This window comes from Dermacentor variabilis, chromosome 7 (assembly GCF_050947875.1).
Source record: "Dermacentor variabilis isolate Ectoservices chromosome 7, ASM5094787v1, whole genome shotgun sequence".
NCBI classification, from domain to species: Eukaryota; Metazoa; Arthropoda; class Arachnida; order Ixodida; family Ixodidae; genus Dermacentor; species Dermacentor variabilis.
This window is the reverse complement of record NC_134574.1, coordinates 57,565,755-57,589,003: the sequence shown is the minus strand read 5'-3', so window position 1 is coordinate 57,589,003 and position 23,249 is coordinate 57,565,755. Positions and strand designations below refer to the sequence as shown.

General features: G+C 47.8%; 1 protein-coding gene across 3 annotated transcripts in view; it reads right to left on the bottom strand.

The window, feature by feature from the left end:
- LOC142589056 (uncharacterized) overlaps positions 1 to 23,249 on the bottom strand; it is a 68,990-nt gene that overhangs the window by 43,206 nt on the left and 2,535 nt on the right. For all 3 annotated transcript variants that reach the window (XM_075700844.1, XM_075700846.1, XM_075700845.1), the window contains exon 2: positions 12,553 to 12,701. In XM_075700844.1, the coding sequence (XP_075556959.1) occupies positions 12,553 to 12,701 (149 nt within the window). The remainder of the gene's footprint in view (positions 1 to 12,552; positions 12,702 to 23,249) is intronic.

Genomic DNA, 23,249 nt, shown 5'->3' with positions numbered 1-23,249 from the left:
CGTGGCACGCCGACGCTCAACGGAGGAACGGGGGCCTAAGAGCCGTGCTCTAGAGAGAGATGTGCAAACCCAACAAACGAGTTAGACATATTGTGAAGCAAACCTTTAGTCAAGTGCTTTGTAGAAATCTTATAAGACTAGCGGCGATGCACACGATTGTGTTCACCCGGATTCTATGTTGCGCGAAACCTACACAAGGAAAATGACCAAGTAAAGATCCATTTAAATATATGCCACCAGAATAACATCCTGTGGATTTTCCAGGCGCTGGTAAATAAATGTCCGCGGCATCCTCATTGATGTCCACCAATACAGCTTATGCTGTTGTATGTAAATACGCAGTTTAATTTGTCGAGCTCATTCTCTTCAAATAAATAGTTGCGTTCATTGCTGAAACAATACAAGTTTATATATTCTACAACTATAGTTTAATATGGTTGGATGAACGTTTACTCTCATAGAAAGGAACCTTTACAAATTGTTCGAAAACGCGTTAATGAACATTTTGCACTTAACAGGGAAACAGTGTATAGTAACCACTTGCTGCATTGTCACTCTGCACACTCAGCTATGCTGTGCGGCCTCTTTGCGAATATGTCTGTTCCGCTGCTGTAGTGAGTGGACCCAATAGCTAACAAGTTCTATATATTTCTTTGTCTTTTACTCTGCTATTTGTGGACAATGTGAATTTGACAAGTTGGGGAGAACGCAAAAGAGCTGAGCTGAGGTTAAGGACACACATATGATGCGGCTGCTAGTATCGTAAGAGAGAACTGATATTGCGAGTGTGTCCTCACACATAAAATAGTGCATACACCTCTCTCTTTGTGTCTTCAGTGTTGTGTTTTAGGTTTGGCGTTACGTCTACATGATCTATAGGAAAAGAACCACCACTTTCGTACTTAAAAAGAAAAAATATTTGCGACTTGTGTTAGTACCAAGACGTGTGTTTACGTGACACCAAAGTTATAAGATGACCAGGCACATTCATAGGGAGGCACATTTCGTAGAAGCCAATTTGCCACTTTCGCGTTGTGTTCAGTTGTTTCGCCACGCTTCTTTTCCGTTGTCGGAACACACAACGCAAGAAGTTGCTATAGCTTCTCGCAGATATTTTTCGCTCATTTTAACTCTAAGCATTGAACATTTACATCTAGCGCCGAGTTTTATAAAAGACGCACTATGACAGTTACAGCCTGGGCATTCGGTTCATTGCCTCAACTCTCGTTAGTGGTCTCCGCGGTTCAAAAAGCTACATTTGTTGTAATGTATTGCAATGCCACCTTCCCAGTTAATAGGTCACACATCACACATTACTTTTCGGCTACTTGGATTACATTGTCGCAAGTAGTACGATTGTACTCCACTCTTTCTGATGGTCCTGTTACGCAGAAATTTCACAAGAGCGACGCGTACGCCGCAAAGCACTGACGATGTATGGAGAGATTGAGCGTAAACTTTTGTACGAACTGGCGTGTCTCTTACTGCGGCTCAGTGTGTAGACAACAACGACTCTTGGTGCATGTATAATTCTCGAACTCCTTCTTTGTGTGACATTGTATATAGCAACTCCTGCGATTTTAGCGACAATGTTCTCGTGATGGTTATCTGCGAATCTAAAGTACCAATCGAAAGCGCGCAGACCAGTTAGCACTTAGCCATACCTGTGCAGCTTCGTGCCGTTCCATCTCTTTCGGCATAGTTGATTTCGCACATTGAATATATTGCTGCATTATATTGATCATGCGAAATCCTACAGTGACGCTCCCAACGAAGAAGAGCTTACTTGATGTTCACGTAGATGGCGACGGAGTTGATATTCGAGCCCACCTGTCCCTAAGAAGTACTAGCCTCCATCCCCAGCTCAACACGTTTCTCACGCCTGTTATTACACATGCCGTACGCGTAGCCGATAGCAGCACTGTTGCCGTCAATGGGATGTGTACGTTTATAATGCTGACCAATTCTCCGCATGACCTTATCTTTAGATTAGACTCTCTTACGGCGCATTCGGCACTGATCGACTGTCCTGCCTGTACCCTTTGCCTCGAACTTCCCCATCTACTGCACATTTGTGCCGAACGAGCATATACACAGGTTGCAATTTGCTTTGACGACCCACTTAGTCGAATGGTTGCTGCGCACCCATTGTATCAACGAACAGCAGCTCTATGCAACCTTTTGGTTTCCTTCCATGGTATCTTCCACCTCAACAATCGATATTTGCGTCAGATTTGACTTGTTAAGCATCACATAAATACTGGCGATGCTAGTCCCACTCTTCGCCGGTCATAATTGAGTTTCTGCGTTAGAGCGTAACGTCATTAAAGATGAAGTGAACATGATGCTTTTCCAAGGCATTGTTGAACTCTCGTGGAGACATTAGGTGTCGCCCGCTATGCTTGAGAAAAACAAAGACGACGCTAACGGTTTTTTTGTCGGCAAACTGTTGTCATCTGAGCAGAAGTAAAAGACGGACGTGTGGCCGTTGCGTCGCATTGAAGACGCCCTTGAATGTCTGCAGGGTGTCAGTTACTTTTCGTCAATAGACGTTCGGTCTGGTTATTGAGAGATTGCTATGGATAAAAAAGACTAAGAGAAAGTCGCGTTCGTCACCCCTCAGGGACTATATGAATTAAAAGTGAGGCCATTCGGTCTACGCAACGCCCCAGCCACGTTCGAACTTATGGCGGACTCTGCTTGAATGGTTGAAATGATCAACATGCCTTTGCTACCTAGACGAAATTCTCGGATTTTCCCCTACATTTTTGACAGACCTTGAGCGTTTCTCAGCTATTCTTCAAGTCCTGCGCAAGGCTGGGCTACAACTGCATTCATACAAGTGACACTTCGGTTGGTGGCAGAGAACAGTCCCTCAAGTAGCGACCCAGAGAAAATTCCTGCTGACAAGTCTTTTTGTATACTTCAGTCTGTAAAAGATGTTCGGAATTTTCTAGGACTATGCTCCTACTTATGAAGGCTTGCGAAAAATTTCCCAGCGACTGCCCGACCACTTACGGTTTACCAGAGGGCGGGAGCTACAGATGCGGCTTTTGCCCGCCTAAGCAACATTCTCACCACGCCATCTATAATGGACCACTTTGACCCATCCGCTTCTACAGAGGTCACGGGGTCAGCGTTCAACGCCAATGGCGACAAGATCGTGTTATCGCCTACGCTGCTTGCCTCTTCTAATCACAGGAGCGCAAATGTTCTATTACATAGCGCGAATGACTGGCTCTGGTCTGGGTGGATTATAAGTTCCTCCCGTCTTTGTATGGTACACACTGCTAGGCAGTCAATGACCATCACGCGCTCTGCTACCTTTTGTCGCTCAAGTATCCTACCACTCGGCTTGGTCGCTGGCCTCTGCGGCTACACGAATATTTCTACACAGTAGTGTACAAGTCAGGACGCCTACGTCAAGACGCAGCCTATATATCGCGTTATCCACTCGACGAACCACCCGCCATTATGGACAACGATACCGATGCCTCACCTTTTCTCCGTATTTCAACTTCTTCACGACGCCGACGAGCAACGCCGTCACTCCACCTTCCGCGCCATCATTCATGGCTTGGCATATTCGCCTTCCAATTCCTACCTTAACTTGTTTACCCTCCGGAATGGCGTATTGTGAGTATATCGCCACAAGGTTCGTCCCGATGGTCCTGCCCTAATCCTGGTCATTCCTAAGCATCTCCTCTCAAATGTTCTCAATGAATTTAATGACCTATTCACCACCGGTCACCTCGGCGTCTCCCGCACTTACGGCTGCGTTGGCCGACGCTTCTTTTGGCCAGGCCTTGCTCGCTCCAACTGGAAACACTGCATCGTGTGAGAAATTTCAGCACCGAAAAACCCCATCAACGCTCACTGCTGGGTGCCTTCAATCATTCGACATTCCGCCGGAGCCGTTCTTTCGCTTTGGCTTGAACTTAGTAGGTCATTTCCCGCTATCAGCATCTGGCAACAAGCGGGTCACTGTGACAACAGATTACACCACGCGCTGCACGCTCACCAGAGCGCTTGCAAGAATATGTGCCACAGATGTCGCTTATTTTTCTCTAGCATGAAGTATTTTGCATCGACGACAAGTCATCGACGACATCCTGCACTCCTGCTCAACCCAGCGCAAGCTGACACCGCGTTGCCGTTCGCAAACTAATGGCTTCGCGGAGAGCCTGAATTGAAGCCTGGCAGGCATGCTTGCAAAGTATGTCTCGTCCGACTATACTGACAGGGACCATGCTCCACCCTACGTAACATTTGCACATAATTCCTCGCGCCAGGACACTTACCGGTGCTTCCCCGTTTTTATGCCATGGGGCCTTTAACCAACATCGCCACTGCACACATTCATTCCATCCGCCACACAAGCCAGCGAATATTCACGTGATGTTATCGCCAGAGCAGCGCAAGCATGCGAAGTTTCCCACGCTCGCCTCCTTATTGTCCAAGTGATCCAACGGCGCTCATACCATCGACAACACAGATACGCGCACCTTTCGCCGGTATATCTGGTGCCGCTGTGGTCCCGTCAAGTTCGACTGTCAAATATTTGTTGTGGGTCCCCAGACGCTCTAAGGATGGGATCCAATTTTCGACGTCGTATTCATCTCACCCCCTGAATATTGCTGGATCCCGTTGGCGCAATGAGCCGCGGCATAGAACGGTGGGCATTGCCGGCCAAGGTGTTTGCCTTACATCGTCAGGCATGACAGGCGGCAACATATCACTGCGTAGTTTCAGTTGGGGGAAGCCTAGCAACCTCTACCTAATATGAAACGCGGTTTAATTACAATAACAGAAGGAAATTTGGAGGGCGCCTAAGCTTCGCCTTTAAGGGTGGAACGCGATAGCATTTAAAGACCCCTGACTGCTTTTAATTCTTCCCGTAAACTGCAGCTAATGTAACCGTAACGTTTACTAGGAAACGCTGCCGGCGAACTATATGTACGGAGGAATGGTTTTTGGTAGAAACGCGGCCTCTTCCGTTGTGTCGATGTCCTGTTAATATTTAACACTTTTACCTTTTAATATTTCACTCTAATAAGAGCTAATATAGAAGATATGCGGTGTCTGTGTTTTATTACATTGTTTTGTCGGCTGCTGTTCACAATATTCCGACGAATAACTTTTTGAACAGTGAAAGACAAGGTACGAGCAACATTGGTGGTAGAAGAGTGGTTGAGTATGTGGGTTGGAACGACAAAGCTGAGCTAGTTGGTAAGGACACTCTTGTGTCCTGTCTGCACGCCTCACCTCTTTTTGCATTATGAGTATGAGGGGTTCGGAATTTCGTTCGAAATTATTTTTGGCAATGCGACACCTGACTCTTGCGCCGGACGTGGTCACCTCATTTTCTGCGACATGGGGCCCCTCACGATAACTGCACCTGTCTCTGTGAGCAGGCCCACGCCATGTGCTTCGTTGCGTGGCTCAAGTTACGCAAGAAATTGCCCCAGTCTCTGCCAGTGCCTCATCTGCCCCGTGCTGTGCATTCTGCGGACGTTGTGTACGTCGCACGACTCAAGCCTCATTACTCCCCTGTTGACACCCATATTTAGACACGAGATGGTGTTTCTGCCACCGGAAATAATGCACATATATTGCACTGTTGATTTTCGACGATACTCGACGTTACCCCGACGGAGAGGACGAACTGCTCCTGAGTCGCGCGCTGACAGCTGAACTGGCCAGCGCTGCAGTTGTTTTTGTAAATATACGAGGGCGAATCATAATTTCCTTGCCCCTATTTTAGCCATATCAGGGCTGTAAAGGCGAAGTCAACATATCCATTGTCAGCGGTGGAATTTTCTTGGACCGACACGGCCTAATCTGCAGGTAGCCTCGCGGCACGGCGTTGCTGTCAGTTGTTAAAGATGACGGTTGTGCTTCACACGTCCATGGCGTGAGAGCAGCTAATTGTGATACGTTTTTACAGATCACGAGACTAACGGCCATCAAAATCCACAGTGAAATGCAGCCCGCATGTGGGGAAAAGTGTTTTGTTTTGAGGAGCATGAGTCACTTGCAACAATGAAGCCAAGACGGCTGTCGGGCGGTGTTCTACCGTCAGCCAGACGAATTCTACCAAAGGGCCATCTCCAATTTAGTGCTGAACCATTCAGGGTAATATGTTGGAAATTAGTGTAAGGATCTTCGCATAGTATGTAAACTTGTAAAACCTGTATGTACTTTATTTTGGCAAAAACTTTCTGATTCGCCATCGTACAATGTAGAGAGCTTCCATTGTTTCATTCCTCGTTCGCATAACATAATAAGCATCTATTAGACGTGATTATCATACTGCAAGTAAAACGCAGCATCAGTTGTGTCAATTTCGAATGTTTGTTGATGCTCTTAACCTTTCAAACTTGAATTTCTAAAATGGATATAAACAGATGCAGAACCTAATCAGCATGGTCGCGAATCTGTCAATAACAATAGCATGACGTAGGTCAAAACGCAGCTATAGGTAACGCACACGTGCATTTGGATAGTAAGATTCGCAACCGTTGAATGTTTATTTGTTCGTGGGAAATTTATGAACCTTGAGCATGGTCATGCACATGTAGAGAGCCGCTGAATTATCGAAACCCGTGAAGTGCCACTGTATTACCAATGGTGGAACATGAGTTGGAGTACAACTGTTGAAAAATATCCATCATGTCAATTTATATGTTACATTTGACTTATACCGGTATAGACAGTGTCCCTTCGTGGGCGCAATAACTCTATCCTACACATTAAGACAAAATGTAATGTGATGTAATTGTGACAAACTTAAAGACATTTATATGAATGAAACTATCGATATCCCTTACTTTACCCTGCCGCATTAACTTTTTGCATATATATACATATACATATATATATATATATATATATATATATATATATATATATATATATATATATATATATATATATATATATATTGTTACGCGCGAAGGAGACCGTTTTTAACGCTTACGGATGAAGGGGACCGTTTACTTTAGGTCGCGAAGGTGAGTGCAAGAGCGGCCAGCTGGTTAATCAACTCAGCGTCGTTCTCTTCTTCCTTCCTCCACTCGGGACCGCAAGCACGTTCACCGGTCTTCGTTTTCTTCATGCGTAACATTCCCCTCGTCACAGACGAAGCCCGCCGGGCGAGTTAATCCATCTGCCCTGGCGTGAACAATTTCAAGCGGGCGACATGGACCACTTGTGTCTTGGCATCTGTTCTACCACTCGCCGTGAGGCGAGCTTTGTTATACGTGACTTCCGTGAGTCTGTTAACAATAACAAACTCTCCATCGTAGGTGGCCAAAAGCTTTTGGCATAACCCGCGTTTCCGTACTGGAGTCCACAGCCATACTAAATCACCAGGGCGATAGGTTACCGGACGGTGGCGAATGTCGTAGCGTTCGTTTGATCTGTCCTGCGATGCCACAGTGCGCAAACCAGCAATACGACGAGCTTCTTCGACAAGGCACAGAGCCTCGGCGACAGTGGGATTTTTATGACTACAGAAAGGGAAAACAGTGTCGATTGTGTACCGGGGTGGCCGTGCGTACAGCAGGAAGAAAGGGCTATAGCCGGTAGTCTCGTGCTTGGCGGTGTTGAACGCTTACGTGATAAAAGACAGTACGTCATCCCAGTTCATGTGGTCGGATGAAACATACATGGATAGCATGTTTACAATTGTTCGGTTGGTGCGCTCCGTAAGCCCATTCGTTTGTGGATGGTATGGTGTCGAGTGACGCAAGTGGGATCCACGCAAACGAAGCAGCTCCTCTACGACGTCCGCTGTGAATTGTCGTCCACGGTCGCTGATGATCACGCGTGGCGGACCATGTCGCAGGATCACATATTGCAGCAGGAATGTTGAAACGTCAGTGGCAGTTGCGGACGGCACGGCCGCCGTCTCGCAGTAGCGCGTGAGGTAGTCGACGAAAACAACTATCCAACGATTTGCCTTGGCTGATTTTGGAAATGGACCTATGAAGTCAATGCCCACTTGCTGGAAAGGCGTGCTTGGAGGCGGGATCGGCTGCAGGAGACCAGCTGGAGCAGTAGATGGCCGTTTGTGGCGCTGACACTGCAAGCAGCTGGCCACATACGTCTCAGCAGACTGTCGCATTCCAGGCCAATAAAAGCGCTCCTGAATGCGGTAGAGCGTCCTCGCCGAACCTAAATGGCCAGACGTAGGGTCATCGTGCATAGCACTCAGAATCGCTGTGCAAAGGCTCTCCGGTACCACTAGGAGGAAACGTGCGCCAGTGCTGGAAAAGTTCTTCTTATACAGGAGTCCATCACGCACACAAAAATGGTTTGCTGCCGTCGAGGCGGTCGCAGCCGTGAAGAGCGGTGTTAATTTATCGTCTTTTCGCTGTTTGGCTTTGAAGCAGTCGAAGTCTGGAAAACGCGGCGACACAGAAGCCACGAGGTGATTGAAGTCGTCGGCGTCACAGTCCGTGATGCTAAGTGGCATCACGGACATCAGTGGCATCACGGCAGTCCGCGTCAGCGTGTCGTCGACCGCTCTTACAAGATACGGTGAAGCTGTATTCTTGCAGTCGGAGCGCCCAGCGCGCAAGGCGGCCACAAGGTCACGAAGATTCTCAAGCCAACACAATCAGTGGTGGTCGGTGACCACTGTAAAGGGGCGTCCATGCAGGTAAGAAGGAAACCGCTGAACCGCAAATATTACCGCGAGGCATTCTTGTTCCGTGACAGTCTAATTCTGCTCAGGCCTACTTAATGAGCGGCTTGCATATGCGATCACGTGTTCTCGGTCACCGTAGCGTTGAACTAGAACGGCACCAATACCTATGCCACTGGCATCCCGTACGGAGTTCCGTCGGAGCTGAAGGACTGAAGTGTTGAAGAACCGGTCGTGACGTCAGCAGAAACTTCAACTGACGAAAAGAAGAGTCGCATTCCGGAGTCCACTCAAAGGGGGTGTCCTTTCGTAGCAGGCATGTCAGCGGATACGCGACGTCGGCGAATTTAGGAATAAATCGGCGGAAATAGGAACAAAGCCCCAGAAAACTACGGAGCTCCTTGACAGAGCGCGGTGCACTGAACGCTTCAACGGCTGCTGTTTTCTGATGATCAGGGCGGATGCCATCCTTGTCGACAAGGTGCCCAAGCACAAGGGTTTGGCAATCACCGAAGTGGCATTTCTTAGAGTTTAAAACTAGACCAGCGTTTCTGATGCAGTTCAGGACAATATCCAGGCGCGAGTTGTGTTCGCTGGAGGTGCGGCCAAAGGTGACGACGTCGTCGAGGTAACACATGCAGATTTTCCACTTCAAGCCGCGCGGAACAGTGTCCATAAATCTCTCGAAAGTTGCCGGAGCGTTGCACAATCCAAATGGCATCACATCAAATTCGAAGAGCCCGTCAGGGGTTACAAAGGTAGTCTTCTCCTTGTCGTCAGGATGCATCGGAATTTGCCAATAGCAGGACCGTAAATCTACTGAGGAAAAGTAAGAGGCGGAATGAAGGCAGTCTATTGCGTCATCAATACGTGGGAGTGGGTACACGTCCTTCTTTGTTACAGCATTCAAACGGCGATAGTCGACGTAAAATCTCCAAGATCCATCTTTTTTTTTTAACAAGAATCACTAAAGCTGCCCACGGACATGCTGACTCTTGTACGACTCCCTTTTTCATCATTTCGTGCACTTGTTCGTTGATAATCTGGCGCTCTGATGGGGAAACAAGATATGGCTTTTGTCTAATCGGATTTGCCGAACCCGTGTTGATGGTATGGCGCGTTCGAGACGCAGGGATCGCAGGTATTTTGTCCTTCGGCGCAAAGTCGAATACTGAAACGTGCTTCGAAAGCACACGCACTAACGTTCGGCGTTCATTCGCGGTGAGCGATTTACTTACCATCGACATAAGGGCTGTTTCCGAACAGTGGCCATCAGGTTCTTCCGGCACATCTGTAAGTTCAGCCACTGATAAGGACGCGTGTTCCCTGGCGAAGGCTAATTTCATGCCATCTGGAAGTATAACAGGCTCCTTAGAACAGTTTACTGTCCATAAGCCAGTGCGTCCGCCTTTGATTGACACCACACAATGTGGCACCAACACATTCTTCTTCACACAGTTAAAGTGCATCGGTTCTACGGTAGCTTCGAAGCTGTCGGAATCTGCGCCGCAAGAGACAACGGGCACGCAAACTGTAGATGAAGCAGGTATGACCGTATCACCACAAACACACCACAAACACCACAAACACCACGTGTAGTTTCGCGATCTACGGGGTTCTCCAGGAGTCCTGATGGAATCGCACCACTTATGAATACTTTCTCTGTGCGGCAGTCGACAGTAGCACCACACTCGCGCAAGAAGTCCATGCCGAGAATAACATCATGGGTCGACCGAGGAATAATTACAAACTCTGTCGTAATAACATGGCCTCCCAAAAACACGTCAGCACTACACACCCCTATAGGTCGCAACGGCTCGCCACTCACTCCACAGAACTTTGAATCTTCGTCCCATTTAAACAAAACCTTTCGCCCTAACACGTGTTTAAAAGAGACACTCATAACAGAAATTGTTGCGCCTGTGTCCACCAGAGCCATCACAGGGACATTATCTACAAGAACGCGCACTTTGTTTTTAAGCATCAACACAGGAGGTATTTCTGTCAGTAGCATGTCTCCAGCGACCTCACCTCCATCGGCCGCGCTAGCTTGTTTTCCGGGGACGAAGGGGACGTGGTGCGATGCCGCGGTGAGGGAGAACGGGGAGCACGACGTTGCGGTGGGGGTGTCAAACTCCTGTCAGATGCCGGGGAGCGATTCCGGGAGCTGCTGAGCCAATACTGGTCGCCAGATGATACGTGTGCTGGCCACGGGGCACCGTGTGACCGTTCGGAGGGCCGAGAAAACTCTGAGGGATTGCCATACCAAGTGGTCATACGCTGGTTGCAAAACCGCGATATCTGACCCGGGACACCGCAGGAATAACACACCGGGAGAGGTCGAAACCTTGGTTGTTCGTCGATGAAGCGGATATTATCATTTCCCCGCGTGTAGTGGGTTGGTTCGTGGCGTGTGTCACGACGATACATCGGGCGTCCAGTAGGCGTGCGTTGCGCGCGTTGGTCATAACGCGGAGTCGGAGGGCGTGTTGTTATCCTCGACTGTGGGGCTGCGCTGTACTCTACGGACGCTGCGGTAACCATCGGTTGCCAAAGGGCCGAATGTGGCGTCGTCATAGCCTCACGTGACGTGTACACGCCATGGTGGTCAGCAGTTCAATGCAACTACTCGCGGCGGGAAAGTTCCTCGCGGACAATCTGTCGGATGGTGGAAGGAAGGTCGAGGCAAGGACTCGTGTCCACACTGGCAACCGTCGTAACGTTTGCCAATCGACCAAACTTTGGCGTGATCCGACGCATCTTGAGCGTTTCAAAAGTTCTGCAGTGCTGAATGATGTCAGACACAGAACTGAGGCTCTCCTTTCCAATTAGAAAATTGTACACATCCTCAGCCACTCCTTTCAGCAAATGTCCAACTTTATATTCTACCGACTTGCGACCACTGGCCACTTTGCACAGTTTTAATACCTCTTCGATATATGTTGTGCATGTCTCACCTGGTAGCTGCGCCCGTTGAGACAGTGTCTGCTCCGCACGCTTCTTTTTGGCGACTGAGTCCCCAAAACACGCCTTTAGCTCGTCAACAAAATGTTCCCACGTCGTAAGCGCGTCCTCGTGGTTCTCGCACCACACGAGGGCGGTATCGGCCAGGGAGAACACCACATTGGTGAGCTGAGCGGTTGCATCCCACCCGTTGGACTTGCTCACTCGTTTGTAGTGGACGAGCCACTCGTCGGCATCTTCCCCGCTTTGCCTCCGAAGGTGGGTGGAACTCGGTAGTATGGCAGTGGACTGCTTGGCGCTGCCCTCGGAGCGGCTCCTTCTGGCATCTCGAAGATGGTCACGGCTTATGGCGGGAGGCCGGCAAGTCGACGGCTTCTACGAAGCTGTGGCAGTGGCGGTTCCGTTGTTGTCAGCGGTACCCCGCACCTCCACCACTTTGTTACGTGCGAAGGAGGCCGTTTTTAACCCTTACGGATGAAGGGGACCGTTTACTTTAGGTCGCGAAGGTGAGCGCAAGAGCGGCCAGCTGGTTAATCAACTCAGCGTCGTTCTCTTCTTCCTTCCTCCTCTCGGGACCGCAAGCACATTCACCGGTCTTCGTTTTCTTCATGCGTAGCAATATATTAGGGAAGTGCACACCCTAAATACTCTGGGTCAATATTTAGGAATATTTTGTTAAATGAAAAAGTTGAAAACACCTGCGAAGTAATTTTTAAACCTAGTCTTTCATGTATGAATCTGTACGTTTTCGCAATATATATACAGCAGGATAAATATTGCACTATTTTTAGAAAATTTAACATGATGGCCATTTTATATATTGAGAGGTCAAGTACACTCCTTTCATTGAATAAGGACAAAAACTATTGGTGACTCATTAGACTAACAAAAGTGATCTCTTGAATAATGGCAAGTGCTAGAAGAGCCTCAATACTCACCATGTCCTGCCCACCTTGTAATGTTGAACAGTCACATATTTAGGAGGTTTTGGTCCTGCTATTTCAAAATATTCGCAGTAGTGCTGGCGTCCGATATGCTGGTCGTAATTTCTATGACGAATCCATATTACCTGATTTGCCTTCAGTACCTGCATAAACGTCCACAAATCTATATTTTCCACTTTGCGAAAATTCATATGCGCTAATAATCTTTGTAAGACATTGCAGTAGAGATTAGTAGACACGTAAGACGACAGTTATCAGCGTAGCTGCTTTTCAAGAGCCCGGCCAGTCTTTGAGAAATTTTAGTCACTACAGTTTGCCCTCTACACCATCGATATAAGCAGTGCACTCCTGACGGCCTAGGATCCGCAGCAGGCAAGTGATCCCCTTCAAGCGCCCAAGCAAACACGGTACACGAAACCAGCTTCGAGAGGGCCATCATCTGCTGCACTCCATGCAGCTCTCATCAAGGCTATAATAAGCAAGGACAGACTGGAGCTGTCCACAACTCCGCCATGTAAAGAAGAAAATTTGAAGAAATCACGACGCGATCAGGGGGACACAAACCTGTCGACAGAGATGCTGCCAATGACATAGACCAGGCAAGTTCTACAGCCGTCGCGTACGAGAAACAACGACCAGCTGGAATTTCGTCTATTTTCCAGCCAACGCAACCTATGTATAGGTTGTGGAAAGTAAACACGAACATTTTAGCATCATCGGTCATGTCGACAGCACCAATGAAAAGTCATCAATCATCGCTTCAATAACCACGGCAACCTCATGGTTAGAGTGACGACGCTCACCGCCACTAACCGCCTGCACACTGTCACTACATAAAGAGGGTCGCGCCATGCAAGCTCATGTCCCACCTTCGTACTTGGCCACTTATGGGCCTATTCAAGGAGTCCCTGTTGAGTACTCTGACAAAGTTACAGGAATACATCTCCTAACTAGGCGTCCTGTCAACTCGTAGGCAAGAATCCTACATACCTAGGGAGCAAGGAATCGTCACATAGGCACGTCGAAGATCTGTGATTCTAGAATTAAGCCAAGGATACGCCCATGCCAAACGTATGTTGCTTAGATTCAGCAGCTGCCCTGTGACTGAGTACATGGGATTTCCGACGCAATCTTACAACCGCCAAAGGCATGGTCATATTGCAAAATACTGCAAAGGTACTGAAACGGGAAACAGATTTATTTCAGACAACCAATATATGTAGTTGCCTAGGGAGTGGCGTAAATGCACAGAAAGCCTGACAGAGCGCCGATCACCCGCTTTCACACATATGAATAACCAGTCATGCATAAACACGAACATCTGTTGGAAAAGAAAACATATCGCGATTCTTAAACAAGTCATGCGATTAGACACAAAATATGCATATTGAGATGATGTGTACACGAAAACAAAAGAAACATACACAGCTATAGCTAAAAAAACGGACAAGTGTAGCATATGGAAGTTACATATGCTAAAAGAAGGAACTGAAAATGGGGCCCTATAACGTAAAACTATTCCAATATGTCTCTATTCCAAGCCAGTTCACTATTCCAATAAAGCGGGGAACACCCATTATTGTGGGGTATTCGCTAATAAACTCGGGCATTTTGTATGTTAATTTTTGCAAGCCACAGTTAATACGAAGCGTATCTTTCTTGAAAATGTGTCGGAAATTGTGGCTGTGATTTTTCTCAAGAAATTACTTCAACAGGTCAGATGGGTCAGATTTTACTTGGTGATGTTCAACCATATCTATTTTTATATCGGATATTATTAATTATTAGCACTCTATGCTTTTTAGGAAAGTGCCACTGTATGTGATACAAAGGGCAGCAATTCAATTAAATGCACAGCACTTCTTTGTAGCTAGTGTAAATAGCCGAGGCTAGTTTTTGTCGTTGTTCCACATTTAAGTTTTGTTAATCCACTGCAGGGCATATGCTGGGCCCCATTCACACAAAGGTTGCGCTTCTCGGGCTCAGCCACGATGTATTAACTGCGGTGGACTTCTTCCGGCGTCGTACGGACGATGCCCGAAGAAAGAGCAGCTACACTTGCACATGCAGTCGAACAAATACAAGAAAAACTCCCAATAACTCCCATCTCTGGGAGAGCCTCCACCGAATTCACAGCTGGTATTTACGAGCCTTACGTTTGTTGACCACAATGCGTCCCACCGCGGAGCGACATCGGAAGACTGCCTTGCTGATTTTGACACACCACAACGTGGACAAACTCCAAAAAAACCTCCGCTTCATCTGTTCGAGGAATCCCGAGAACTTACCAAGTCACTGCACAAGACCTCAAAAGACATAACATCTAATCAATCTACCACCACACTCCGGAATACCAGGCAAGTTCTTATACAAGCTACGCCTTCGACAAGTAGAATTAACATCTAAAACTGGATTGTACCTCCACTATACGGTGCAGGCAAAACTTCTCTTCGCGCTAGTGCGGCAGTTAGGAATCTCTCTAACATTGAGGCAGTCATGACTCTTGAGCCACAAGTGACAGCCTCTTACACGTCAAATCGCATTTCTTCATTAAACTTGCAATGGTTTCCTCCGGTTCCTCAAGGATAGCGTTTACCACAAACCATCATCTAAAATCGTGTACTATTTTAATGGAATCCCTGAAGTCTGCGTTCGAAACTTTCTGAATTTCAGCACCTTATGCGCACCTACAAATTTTCTTTTGTGGTAATATCCGTGTTCCGTGCAGACCAGACGTTCCGGATAAGCGGTTGTCATTTCCTCCGTTCGCAGCGGACGAATGGTGTCAGGCAGCTACTGGTTCGTTTGCGCAACGACGTTCCTGTAGCCGAGATGGTTGTCTCCCCACATAATTCGAATGAGTACATCTGCGCTAAGACAATCATTAGCAAGCCGACGATTACACTAATAGCTGGCTACTTCGAGCCAAGGGCAGTATTTGATGTGCCAAGATTGGGAAATTTTTTCTCAACAACAGCTCATCCACACATTATCTTCGACAATTTTAACGACCATAACATAATTTGCGGTCATATGCGCACCTGTGGACGAGAATATAGGCTGGCTCATTTACTCGCAAATCATCGAATTGAAACAGTGAATGGTGGTAGCTTTAGTTACCTGGAGGGGCCAGGAGCCACCAGCAGCATTAATCTATCCTTTGTGCCAAGATATTTCGCTCTAGCTTCTGCACTGACTTAGAGACAAGGGGCAGTGGCCACTACTCGCTTCTGATATCGCCTTCTGGTTTGTAAAAGCCTTCATTAAAAGTAAAAATGAAAAGCACAGACTGGAATGCTTTTAGAGATGCCTCTATCCGAGTTATTGCAGCTGCAACCCGAGAATACGAACTTGTGTCGACAAGAGCCCATTGTCTGAAGAAAACATCGCGCACTACATACATACATTTCGGCTCCCTGATATTGCTGCAAATGATGAAAAGTATGAGCACCTTCGCGCTATCGGAAGCCGTGCGCACCAAAAAATCACTGCGTATTAAGGATGTTGAATGTCTGCATGCTTCTCGACGAGCACAGCATCTAATACGACGCTATCTCACGAAATTGTGTCGACATGGGTGGAGAGATTTCTGGCCGATGCTGAATGTACGTAAGCCTGTAGCTACTATCTGGCTTCTCATCAGACGATTGGGCTTGCCCGCGCAGAAGTTATAACATTTCATTGCGCCCTGATTACACGAATGACTAACTGTGAAACAAACCGCAGAAAAGCACTATAAGCTTATTTCTGTAGCTAAGCATCGCGGTACATGCAGTGTGTCTTCGCCTGACAGAAAGCCTCCATGAAAGTCTACGGATGCAGTGGACTTCGTCCTTACCATGGAAGAACTTTCAGTGGCTATAGTTGATACCAAAAAAAGTCTTCTCCCGCCTTGATGAAGTCAGCTCTCACGCTATAGCTCACCTTTCCCACCACTGCCGTGTTCGACTCCGTCTCCTACAATACTTCGTGGACAAGTTGTACAGTGTCTGCTGAGTAGAAGCTCGCTAAAATTGTACCGATCACCAAGCCTGAAAAACAGCCAAACAGATAGGCATAATTCCGACCTATTGCGCAGCTGTGCGGAAAAACTAATTGCAAACGATTATTCATAAGCGAATGACAGGCTTCCTCGAAACGCGAGACATCTATCCCAAAGGAATGAATCGTTTTCAGCAGAATAGATCAGCACTGGACAACATAATATCCCTGTTTTGCTCTGTAGAAGAGCATCTGCAATACTGAACATATTCCACTCATCTTCCTTGATATTGTCACGGGTATCAAACTATTCACAACATCTATTTACAAGGCATATATAAACAGCAGCCGAGAATCCCGAGAGGCTGCTGCCACTTCGTCGTCTTCACCATCGACGACCTTGCCCACTTTTCCCACCGTAACGGGACTCCCGGCAGAAAAAGCACTCTCCCAGTGCTTCAGACGGGGCCGTTAGTATAGGCATAGTAAGGCTTAAGCCGAGGGACGTGTGCGATGTCAGGTGATGTGAAACCTGGTGCCATGGCGGAGGTCGTCGGGATTATCTGCTAGGTGACATTGGTCACTTGACGTAGAACACGGCAAGGGCCTTTGTAGCACGGAAAGAGTTCCTCGGAGAGTCTCACTCGGCGGCACAGGGACCAATGTAGCACAAGAGAGCCTGGTGAAAAATATGTGCCACGATGGTGGCTACTCTAAGCATGTCGTTGAGATTCCTGCGATGCCAACATACCAGTACCAACAAGCTGGCGTACATGGTCAGCGTGGGCGATGGCGTCGCGGGCATACTCGGTCCTGGAATCCTGTATGAACTGGACTGAAGCGTCCAATGGTAATACGGGGTCATGACCGAAGAGTAAGTACAAGGGGGAATACCCAGCAATATTGTGACATGATGTATTATAGGCGAACGTGACGTAGGGCAGCGCCACATCCCAATCCTTGTGGTCGGTTGAAACGTATTTCGATAACATGTCAGTAATGGTCCGATTAAGTCGCTCAGTAAGGCCCTCGGTCTGGGTTTGATAGGAGGTGTGCAGTTTGTTCTTGGTAGAACATGAGCGTAGGATATCGGTGATGACTTGGGAGAGGAAAGTGCGGGCTCGGTCAGTAAGGAGCTCTCGTGGGGCACCATGTACTGAACAGATATCCCGGTGTAGGAAATCCAGGACGTCAGTTGCGCAGCTCGTGGAAAGTGGCCGAGTGATATCATAGAGCGGCACGTAATCAGTAGCGACAGCGATCCACCTGTTGCCGGAGCTGGACTTGGGGAAAGGGCCAAGGAGATCCAAAGCCAACCGAACGAACGGCGCAGGTGGAATGTCGACCGACTGTAAGTTCCCGGCAGGAAGCGGTGCTGGTCTCTGTCATAAAATCGACACGTCCATGCCAGAAGCGGACAAGATTGGACACATTATCAACGGCATCGCGGACGACGGATTCAACTTTCTAGTCTTTAGAAACTCGTTGACGGTCGGCGCCATCATGAAGGAATGCCGCGCTTCGAGCAGGCGTAGAGTCGCCGTATATACAATCAGTTTGCACGGCTTCCCAATACTGCAGCGACCTCTTTCTGTACATACCCCACCGACCAATCTAGCTCTCCACCACCAAGCGAAAACGTGACCCGAATCGTACGCCGCGAACTCAAGGCAGCGTTTCCTGCCTCGCCTCAACAGACCACTCGACAACAGACCGAACAACACCGCTAAGACGATATCGCTCATCCAGTCCGTCGTTCGCCAGGAAATCGCTAATATGGGTCTTCCCAGCGCCTGCTCGTTGAGTCGCCCTGACACTCGCCCTCCTCCTATGCCTCGGTTCTATCGCAGTCCACCTTATGTGTCCGTTATTCCTACACTACCAGGAATCCACCGGACTGGCATACACCTGACGACAGGCCGATCTGTTTCTGCTGCGGCCGAACCGGTCACGTTTTCCATCACTGCAGGAGCCGTTTGCCGTCCCCTCCTCAAAATACCTTCCGGAATTCAAGTTCGCCCCGAAGTTCCTCACCCCGTCGCTTCTACGACGCTTCCGACGCCACTACCTCGACTCGTCGCTATGCTTGCTCGCCCTCGCCTCAACGTCGCCAGCCATGTCCACCCTAGCTTCTCCGCTCATCATCGCCGACTTACCCAGGACCGTCCCAGCAGCAAAACTAGCCAATGCGGCACGTCAATGTGGTGCTGCAATGTAGGATTCACTGCAAAATCCTCCTTTGACGCTGTTTACCAGAAATAACCTTCTTGACGTCCAAGTTGATGGCGTACCCTTTACAGCCCTCATAGATACCGGAGTACATATATCGATTATGACCAGCCGCCTACGCCGCCACTTAAAGAAAATTGTTACGCCTGCCGTTACACGGTTGGTACGGATCGCCGACGGTAGCGCGGCGACCGTGGTCGGAATGTGTACTGCACGTGAGAACATTTCCTGCCGCCATATTGTCGTACTTTTCGCTGTGCTTGACCAATGCCCCCATGACTTCATCCTAGGCCTAGACTTCCTCTCCGCCCATTCAGCGCTCATCGATAGTTCTTCAAGTACTGTGCGTCTTAACCTGCCCCTACTGCACGTTCCTCCAACTCCACACAAAGTTCGCCTAAGACCGACTGATTTTGTTCACGTCCCACCACAGGTCTTGACATACATCGAAATGTCGCCTTCTGCGCCAGTTCCCGTTGGTGATTACATCTTATCTCCCATCAATTCCATCGTTCTCACCCACAGCACTACTGTCCCGCATACAATACTGAGGGTCACAGACGATCGCACGTACCTCCCTCTGGTGAATTTCGGGCTCGCTAAGCAGTCTACTTAAAGATATCACCATGGCTACAATCACTGCTTTAGAAGTTAGTTGCGTTGAGACCTTTGCCGTGGACGCTTCCTGTGAACCTTTCCGGTCTGCCAAATGTACTGAAAACGACGGTCGGAAAATGATCGCCCCGAATCTCACTCCTGCGAAGACTGAACAGCTGTGCAGTCTACGAGGATATATTCCACCTGAACAACCGACCCTTAGGTCAGACATCGTATACATACCGGCGATAATCCACCCTTCCATCAGAGACGCAACTGAGTTTCAGCTTCAGAGCGTCACGCCATCAAAACGGAAGTAGGGAACATACTAGCGAAAGACATCATAGAGGCATCTTCAAGTCCATCGGCGTATCCTGTAGTGCTCGTCAAAAAGAAGGACGGCTCATGGGGATTCTGCGTCGACAACCCCGCACCTACAGCAAAATGTTACGGGTATAAAACTATTTAGAAGATCTATTTCAAGGCATATATAAACCGCAGCCGAGAACCCCGAGAGGCTTTTGCCACTTCGTTGTCTTCACCATCGACGACCTTGTCCTGTTTTCCCACCGCAACAATATCAAATTCGGATACGATTCTCTTTTACATAACTCAAGGCTTGAGGCCCTTGAAGCTGTAGGCCACGGAGGGCGCCTTTATACATGGCTATCCAACTATCTCGAAGAATGGCAGGTGTGTATGGTAACTCCAGAAAGTCTGACGTCTTGCTATGCCGTTGAAAAATGGTTTCCAGAAGGGGCAGTCCTTAACCATTTACTACTCAACAACGCTCACGTTCACTTGAAAATGAGTGTACCAACACACTGTATGCTGATGATATCTGGACAAGGATATCGCGTCACGATTTCGTCGAGTAACTCAGCAGCGACTACAGCGAGCGCTTTTCAACATGGCATCGTATTTTATATCGCGCGGGGCTGCCTCCATCACCAGAGAAGAGCGCGGCTATGGCCTTTACTCGCAAGCACATGGATGGCTACCAACTGATACTTCGTAGTCGAGCCCTTCCCTAGTTACGGACACATAACTTTCTCGCTGTCTTGATTAATGGTAACCTCTCCTCGACACCGGAAGTGAAAATGTTACGGGGGATAATCTCAAGTGCATCCCAAATTATTACTTTTCTTGCTATACCCCGGTAGCATAGAGACTGCCGGTCGATGGTGATGCGTCATAACACTTATGTTGATGGCCTCCTGCGCTATGGCCTTCCTATCCTGCAGCGACTGTCCTCAACTAATAAACAAAGCTTGGAAAACGCACGTAACAATAGCCTGCATGTTTGTCTCGGTTTTCCGAAGGCGCCTTCATGTATAGGGACAGTAGCCGAGGCCAACTGTTGATTTCCTGACCTCTTGCGAATTCAGGAAACAAACCGCATACATAGAAGGCACGTGGTACAAAACAAGGATGATTTCTTGAGTAATATAAAAATGCAAGACAATTACGGATTCGGGCAAGCTGTTGGCGAAATGTGACTCACTATCCACAAACAAGCATCACTGATCATGCCACTACAGTTCCCTCTCTGGACTCTGTCTCCTCTACACATTCGAAATTGCATCCCTGTAAGAGAGTCCAAGAAGAACATGCCTGAAGCCGCTATTTTACAGACAGCACTGGCATACATGAGCGAGAAATACTCCACTACGAAGCACATAGCACCTGAAGGCTCGTCTAGGCTACGTAGTTCTTCCTGTAGTATTTTCACTGCTCGCACAGACCAGATATTTTCATGGCATTTAACGCGAGCAACTTCATCAACATTCTCTGAGCTGTACGCGATGAAACAGGCGCTAAGATACGTATTATGGCAATTTCAACAACAATAGCCAATCTTCAGACTCTAAAGAAGCGTTGCAATTCCTTTGCACGAACGTCACCAACTCAAGTAATTAATTTTGGTCCAGGACATAGCACACCTAGACCACTTGGCATCTTAGGCAGGACATGCGATAGCATTTAAGTGGCTTCCAGGACATTGCAGAAAAACAGGTAATGAAAAGGCGTATGTGTCCGCAGCAAAAAACATGATCGCATAAAATTTATAAAAGTGTTCGTCTCTAAAATGGAAGCTGCTGTTCGGCGAAGCGCTATGTACTAAGTGAACGACGTAGAAGGTGATCTGCACCTGCAGGAAATTACAAGTTTTTACTCAAGATCAACCCAGAACTCCAGTAACGACTACCATAACGTCTACGACGGCATCTGGAGACCCTCTATCACCGGCTTCGACCGCATGGTGCATGCACGAACAATCTTCATTCCCGCAATCGCCCGACCACATATGCATGTTGTCACAACTGTGACGAGGTAGCATCTCTAGAGCACACCTAGCTTGAGTACCCAGCATGCAGAGACGAGCGACATCAATATGAGATGAACACGGAAAAGCTTGACCAAGGCCCCTTGGCATTGACACGGATGCTGGGTCCCTGATCTCTCCAGCCTCTTCCCTGCCCAGCTCAGCCAATTGACCGTGCCGGCATTGATTTATACGGGCCTCCTCCATCTACTGGCGCCGGCGACCGATTAATTGTGGTCGTGTAGATTTCACGTGATATGCTGAAACCATTGTCATGGCGGCCGCATCAGCAAAAGCCGTCGCCTCGTTCATTCTACACAACATTGCTCTCCGCCATGCTAGAACACACGAACTGCTTAGGAATCGGGGTCGCGTATTCGTTCCGGAGGTCCTGCAGCACCTCCTGAATGTCAAATTATTGTCCGCACTACTACTGCTTATCATCCACAGACCAGTGGCTTAACAGTACGATTCAACATAACTCTTGATAACACGCTATCCATGCACATTGCATCTGACCCCTCCAACTGGGATCTTGTACTTCTATTCGTCACACACGCATCTAACATCATTATCACCTTATATAACATTAAGTAACACCCCCAGAAGCATTTCCACGCTCTTGCGTCTTACAAATTCCATACAGATGCCCTCAAATTCTCGTTTTTTCTCCTGACGATAAGGGAATGGAATAACCTGACCCCCACCATTAACAGTAGCCCCCATCTTTAGCTCCTTCCTCTAAACTAATTGCAAGCGATTTGCTAGCCTCGCAGTTTTGCAAAAGTGATGTCTCTGCCTTTCTCCTCATATAAGCCAAGTGCCAATGGCATTTGTCTGTGCAATTTACTTTTGTAGATTTTATTGTACGCCTTACAGGTGTCAATTGCGTGACATTTCGTTGCATAACATTTTATATTTTTCTTTATCTTTTTTGCCTTGTATTTGTGCTCCTGTTATAATCCCTATCGGGATTGACAGTATGCATAAATAAATAAATAACTAAACACCGCAACCCAGAACAAAATTCACAAAATTTTCTCTTCTACGGCATTAACATACCTTATTTAATGCGACGTCAATCTCACCCTTCATTGATGTCCTTTTACTATTTACGCCGTAGGCCACTGTTGGTACCATCGATTGATTGCGCCAGACATTGGGCCTCATAGGACATATAAGGTTTTCGATTTAAAACAGTCGCATGCTAATTTTGTGGTTTTTTGGCCTAAGATTTCAAATGAGAGCGTGGTAGCATGTGTGCGAAGGCACTCAATTACTAACGCCATGGTTTTTTTTCGACACAGCCTAATTACAACCCTAGAAGCAAGGATATTTACAAATCTAAAAACAATGGTATAATTATTTATAAATGTAGTTCTGATAACCCAAGTCGGGAATGGACCGCTGCGACTTCACCAATACGACAGCGTTCAGGGTTTACGTTGGCTGCCGAGTGGGCCATCTTGCGACTCGTGTATGGCAGCAGGTATGGCGTAGGGGACTAATCACTTTCCGTACACCCCGACGAAAACGAGAGGCTGTGAGGCTCCTCTTG